This window comes from Lathyrus oleraceus, chromosome 5 (genome assembly GCF_024323335.1).
Source record: "Lathyrus oleraceus cultivar Zhongwan6 chromosome 5, CAAS_Psat_ZW6_1.0, whole genome shotgun sequence".
Classification (NCBI taxonomy): domain Eukaryota; kingdom Viridiplantae; phylum Streptophyta; class Magnoliopsida; order Fabales; family Fabaceae; genus Lathyrus; species Lathyrus oleraceus.
In genome coordinates, this window is record NC_066583.1 from 362506387 (window position 1) to 362513488 (window position 7102).

Here is a 7102-nt window from a genome sequence, read left to right on the forward strand (position 1 = left end):
ACTCTATGCTATTTTCGTTTTATCTCTGATCATCTTCACTTTTTCAGTAGTCTGTTGGACAATCTCCGGTCCAAGCACAATACTCTCGCCCGAACCATACCAACACAGAGGTGTCCTACACCTCCGACCATATAATGCTTCAAACGACGCCATTCTGATACTAGAATGAAAACTATTATTATAAGTAAGCTTGATCAGATACAGATGACCATCCCAAGTACCTCCTTGCTCGAGTATACAAGCCCTCAACAAGTCCTCCAATAACTGAATAGTTCTCTCAGTCTGCCCATTAGTCTGCGGATGGTAAGCAGAACTCAACTTCAGTTTAGTACCCAAAGCATCTTACGAACTTTCCCAAAATCTGGATGTAAATCGAGGGCCTATGTTAGAAACTATACTCAAAGGAACTCCATGCAACTTCACTATCACACAGATATAAATCTCAGCTAACTTCTGTAAAGAGAAACTGATGTTAATTGGAATGAAGTGTGTTGATTTTGTCAATCTATCGATAATCACCTATATAGTATCATGCCCTATAGGAATATTCGATAATCCCATTACGAAGTCCATGGAAGTACTATTCCATTTCCACTATGGAATGTCTAAAGCCTGCATCAAACCCGAAGGTTTCTAGTGTTCTACTTTTGACTTATGGAAAGTCAAACACGCATACATAAACTGTGCTACATCTCGCTTCATTCCTGGCCACCAAAATATTTTCTTGAGATCCTGATACATATTTGTATCCTCGAGGTTAATACTCAAACTACTTCTATGACTTTCCTCAAGAATCAATTTCTTAAGTTTAGGATTGTCAGACATACATACTCTACCTCGAAACCTCAGTACTCCATATTCATCTACCTTAAAATCACCATATGCACATGCGTTCTCTGAAGGCAATAAATCCACCAACTTAACATCCAATTTATGATTCTCCCTGATCTCATTAAGGAATTCATTGTTTACTTTTAACATACCCATCATCACACTTTTCGATATCATTTCACAAACCATACTCATATCTCTAAACTGTTCAATTAACTCCAACTCCCTAACCATTAATGTCGACATATGAATAAACTTCAAACTTAAAGCATCTGCCACGATGTTGGCTTTACCTGGATGATAATTTAAACCAAAGTCATAATCCTTCAGAAATTCCAACCACCTCCCCTGCTTCACGTTCAACTCCTTTTGATCTAATAAGTATTTTAAACTCTTATGGTCACTATATACCTCTAACCTTCAACTATAAAGATAATGTCTCCATATTTTTAACACAAATACCATAGCTTCTAGTTCAAGATTGTGAGTAGGATAATTCCTCTCGTGTACTTCCAGTTGTCGTGAAGCATACGCCACCACCTTACCATCCTCCATCCACACACCGCCTAAACCCATTTTAGACGCATCATAGTATACCACAAACGGTTCAAAAGGGTTTGGTAAAATTAAAACTGGAGCTATAGTCAACTTCTTTTTGAGTTCTCTAAAGCTTTCTTCACAATGGATATCCCAAACATAGGCCTGACCCTTTCGAGTAAACTGAGTCATCGGAAGGGCTAAATTCAAAAACCCTCAAATAAACCTACGATAGTAACTAACCAACCCTTGATCTCTATAACTGATTTAGGAGTTTCCCAATGTAGTACTGCATCTACCTTGGATAGATCCACTGCTATGCCATCACTAAAAATCACATGACCCAAGAAACTCACTTCAGGTAGCCAGAACTCACATTTCGACAATTTTGTAAACAACTTATTTTCTTTAAGTACCTATAGTACAACTCTTAAATGTTCTGCATGCTCCTCATTCGACATAAAGTAAATCAGTATGTCGTCAATAAAGACTACGACAAAATGATCATGGTACGGATGAAAAATATGGTTCATATATTCCATGAACACCCTTGGTGCATTAGACACTCCGAGAGGCATCACCAAATATTCGTAATGGTCGTATCGGGTTCTAAAAGCCATTTTTTGAATATCACCGTCTTTAACTCGGATATGATGGTAACCTGACCTCAAATCAATTTTGTTAAATACACATGCCTATACTAGCTGATCCATTAAGTCATCGATTCTCGAAAGTGGATATTTATTTTTGATCGTCACTTTATTCAACTACCGATAATCAACACATAGTCGCATACTACCATCTTTCTTCTTCACCAACAACATTGGAACTCCCCAAGGCGATACACTTGGTCTGATAAATATCTTTTAAAGTAAGTATTCTAACTGATTCTTCAGTTCTCATAACTATGATGCAGACATTTTATATGGTGCCATAGAAACCGGCCTAGTACCAGATACAAGATCAATAGTAAACTCCACCTCTCTCTTGGGCGGCAATTTAGACATGTCATCTGGAAACACCTCTGGAAATTCACACACCATTGGTAACCCTACAATAGTCGCCTGACTCTCCACAGATATAGAGGCAAACATTGAATATACTTTAGCTTCATCTTTCAACAATTCCTTTCAATTCTTTAGCAGATATAAAATCATCTTCTTGTTTATCTTTAGGAGCAAGAAACCGTAAAGTTTTGTTGTAACAATTGATATAAACATGGTTGAACTCCATCTAGTTCATTCTCATAATTACATCCATATCTTTCAATGGTAAAAAAATTAAATCAATAACAAAGTCCTTTCCATAGATGGACAAAGGAATATTCAGACATACCAAAGAAGTAGTCACCGACCCGTTAGCTGGAGTGTTGATGAGTAGTCCACTATTAAGAGTACACAAAATAATACCCACTTTTCGTACACAATTAGCAAAAATAAACGAGTGTGTTGCACCCATATCAATAATAGAAATTAAAGGAATGTCGTGAATATGACATGTACTTCTAATCAACCTGTCAGAACTGTTAGGTTGAGATCCAGTCAACGCAAACACCTTCCCTCCAGTATGGGCTTTCTTTGGCTTATGACAAGTGGTGCTGATGTGACCAGGTTCCCCATAATTGTAACAAGTAGGCACATTAGTTTTGCAATCAGCGATCAAATGTCCTGACTTCCCACATTTGAAACATTTCTTTTCATCACTTTTACATTCATTGGTGCGATGCCCTACACACCACACCTATAGCACTTGATAGAAGCAGGATACCGTCCCAAACTTGGCTTTCTACCATATGAATTTCTCTATTTCCCTTTGTATACTGAAACACTATACGACTTCCATGATTCAACTACTTTCCCCTTTTCTCACTCAAACTTTTATAATAAGCAGACGAGCCTTACTATCCTCATCATATACTACATTTGTTCACCAGTTCTAGAAACCAGAAAATCTATTGATACCCGATTCCCTGCTTGATCTCAGGACGTAACCCATTCTCAAACTTGATACATTTGGAAACCTCTGCAGCGTCATCATTGTAGTGTGGATAGAATTTCATAAGCTCATCGAAATTAGCAACATATTCAACAACAATTGAGTTCCCTTGTTTCAATTCCATAAACTCAATCTCTTTCTTACCATGTACATCTTCTAGAAAATACCACTCCATAAACTCTCCTTTAAACACATCCCATGTAATTTCATTACCCGTAACTTCCAATCTTTGGCGAGTGTTACCCCACCAATCACCAACTTCCTCAATCAGCATATGTGTACCAAACTGCACTTTCTGTGCCTCATTACACGCCATTACCCTGAAAATATTCTAAATGTCCCTAGGAAATGTATGTGCTCCCTCTGGATCATACCTGCCTTTGGAGGTAGGCGGGTTATTCCACTAAAACTTTCCCAAGCTGCCGAACTCATCATTTCCTCCATGTTGGTTGTTCTGCACAACTTGAGCCACTGCTTGCAAGGCGACATCAATAACACCATTATTCCTTACAGACATATTTTAAACATATAAAATAACATGGTTAGAAGAAACTTATATCAATAGTGTTCACACACTATTCACATACTAAAAACTTATAAGACACTATACACTTGGCCGAACGGACCAACCAAGCTCTGATACCACGTTGTAACACCCTAATTCCCGATTCAAATAAATAAATAAAATATAAATAATTAAATCAAGTAGTATGTCACATCCACATAATTTGAAGTTTAAAAGTTTACTTCAACTAATATAAATCACATTGTTACAGAGGAATTAAATACAATTTTTGTTCGACATCCAAAGCCTCACCCAAACATCAAAAGAATAGTAGTTTAAAACAAAAATCCTTATTATTTAAAGATACATGACATGAAAAACACATAGGTAAAACAACCCCATAGACAAAACAACCCCAGTGTTACGTATCAGAGGAACTCCACTAGAAGACCCGATTGATAGCAACATATTGTCATACCCCAATTTTGTCCGGGCATATTTAAATTTTTGTAAAATTGATTTCATTTTTAATTTGCATCATATGCACAACATGACATGCATTCCATCATGAATAATAATTAAAATATTAGTCAGAATAAATTTATTGAAAATACAGAAAAATCGGTTGAATCATTTCTCAAGAACATGCACAAATTAGCAGGTAAAAAGTTTCAAAATTAAAATTACAGACACCAGCACTATTAATCTACGGTTCACGTAGTTTAAACTGGTGTGCTTGTTGTTTATTTTTTTAAAGCTGGTATTCACACTCCCTACAAGTTTCCTCTCTCATAAAAGGTTCTCTCACAAGACTGTTAAAAGGAGAAAAGAAAGAAATAAAAAGAGAGGAACAAGACTGTTCCTCTTCGTCCTCAACCACACACTCTCTTCTTCTTCTTCCAACACACAACCTCTCATCTTCACAAAACTCCAAAACAAAACCTACTTCGCCGGCCGTCCTTCACCAACCGCCGAAGACCTCTCTTCCTTCCGTCAACGGAGCCGCAACCCACACAGAACTTTTTCCGGCGACTACCGCTCATCACCAACAACCTTCTTCCTCACGGACAAACAAAACCCATTACTACCTTGGCCCTCATTTTCCTCCACCTTCTCCTACTTCCATCAAACAACAACATTAGCATAATTTTTCTACTACTACAAATTCGACACCTTCATCATCACCTCCTCCAAAGACTTCATTCAACATTGTAGTAGACACCGTCAAATCGTCGATCAGTAGTTTCTTTCCTTTTGATTGATTGATTATCGTGTTTCGTTTGTGATGCTTGGTTCACGTTTATGATCGTAGCGCATGAGTTCGATTTAAGTTTTCGTCTCTCTCCACGAGTGAGAAGAACATTGGATCTAGTTTGGTTTTTCTTTATTCTCAGTTTTAATGGCTTTTGTTATGTGGCTTTGTTTTAAGTTTCATACACCATTGAAAATATAGGAAAAACGTGTGTGGAGAGATAGAGGAGTAAATGTTTTATTTTTTTATTTTCCAATTTCCTTTTTAATTATTGTTAATTGAATGCAGTTTAAAAAGTGAAAATTATTTTATAATTCTTTTAACTCATTTTATTATGTGTCATTACTGAAAATTTGAACTTAGGATTAAAAATTAGTTTGATCTTTAGAGTTCATTAGCCAATTTTTACCCTGCAATATAAATAAGTTTATGATGTTGTAATAATTTGGGATTGTTGTTGCTTTCATTCTACAGTTCTTATTGAACCTGTTGTACATACATTTTCACCTTTAAATTATTACGTACATAGTTTAGTTAAGGACAAATTGATAAGAATGAAAATGGTTATTTGAAAATAGTTGTAGACATGCTATCATTGCTGTTTCTTTGTGGTTTCTATCCTAAATCACTGTAATAATATCATGGCTATGTAAATAATCATAATTTTGTACTTTTTATGTATCTTGATTGTGGGTCGGTTTCGGTTTTGTTTCCATTGCTGCATTTGGAAGCGGTAGTTTTCTTGGGTCTGTGAAGATATGTTTAAACTTTGATTTCTTTTTTCTATTAATTGTTTAGATTTTTAAAATCTCATATTATTTTGGTCATTAAAGTGTTTGATTTCACATTATTATTCAAGTTTCCTCTTGTTCAAATACCAAACAGGGAGATAGTTGGTTTTCTCTAAAAAAAAAGGAAAAAGATATGGTGTTGCATTCTAATTAAAGTTTAAAGTTCTCTTTTTTCTACTCAAATGAAATTCAGCAATGCAAAATGAATGAATATTGTAGAATCCAAGTTCTAAACTTTAAAATTTAGTTGTAGAAGGCATTGGCTTTAATGTTAATTCTCCACATTTTTTAACCTCAAGTTTGTATGGTGGTATGATGATATCTAAATGTGAAAGGTGACGACTACATGGGTAGTATAAGAAAGGATCCAACATTTGTTTATATAATGGCTGTAGCTGGATCACATTGGTAGTCTCTATGTGTGATTTTGTTTTTTGTTGTTGTTTTCATTACATTATATGAATCATATTAAATCTTTTAATTTTAATTAAAATTAATTAATTAAATTTTTATTAGTTACTTAATTTGGATTAAATAATTTTAATTAACTTAGTTATTTGATTTAATTCAATAATTTTGATATTTAATTTTAATTAGTTCAATTAATCGACTTAGCCGAATTTTAATAAATTAATTTTGAGGATTAAAAGTTGATCTATTTTTTCATTATCATTTCATAATACAAACTCAATTCTATTCCATTTCCAAACCATCAAAATCGCACAATTCTCGATTCAATATCGAAACCATTTTCATACCCTTGTAAGTCGATCGCTTTTAAAGCATCGCCATCAACCTCACATAGCTTACTCTTGGGCTTTCTTACAATGAGACCTATTCGATTTTAATTAATCGAGTAGATGATTGATACACCAATAATAACCCAGTTTATTTGCAAACACAATTTAAAACCTCGATCCAACATCGAGTATTTTTATTCAAATTAAATTAAAATACCTAATCACAATTAAATGCCATTTCATTTCTAAATGAAAAGGGGGATGGTTTTGAGTTTTCAACTCCTCTTCTCGATTATTCGAATACGAGTTCTCTTACTCGATTAATCGAATAGTCATCATTTCTAATCCCCTTAAGAACCAATAAATCAAACTATTCCATAATAACAAAACGAAAAGGGAGATGACTTTGAGTCTTCAATTTTTCTCCTCGATTATTTGAATACAAGTTCTC

General features: G+C 34.8%; 1 protein-coding gene across 1 annotated transcript; it reads right to left on the reverse strand.

Moving 5' to 3' along the window:
* Window positions 1-2478: 2478 nt before the first annotated feature.
* On the reverse strand, window positions 2479-3679 carry LOC127080720 (uncharacterized). Its single transcript, XM_051021020.1, has 3 exons — window positions 3379-3679; window positions 2704-3095; window positions 2479-2601 (listed from the first exon to the last, which is right to left on the reverse strand). Exons 1-3 carry the CDS (start codon window positions 3677-3679, stop codon window positions 2479-2481), a joined length of 816 nt encoding a protein of 271 aa, XP_050876977.1.
* Between the last annotated feature and the right edge of the window lie 3423 nt (window positions 3680-7102).

What these genes read in the sequence shown, in the direction of transcription:
- LOC127080720 (XM_051021020.1), bottom strand. Translation starts at nt 3,679, where the DNA reads ATGGCGTGTAATGAGGCACAGAAAGTGCAGTTTGGTACACATATGCTG. An exon ending in CGCTGCAGAGGTTTCCAAAT is followed by an intron (nt 3,096 to 3,378) that starts GTATCAAGTTTG and finishes TGTGGTGTGTAG; the next exon opens with GGCATCGCACCAATGAATGT. An exon ending in GGTCGGTGACTACTTCTTTG is followed by an intron (nt 2,602 to 2,703) that starts GTATGTCTGAAT and finishes AGAATGAACTAG; the next exon opens with ATGGAGTTCAACCATGTTTA.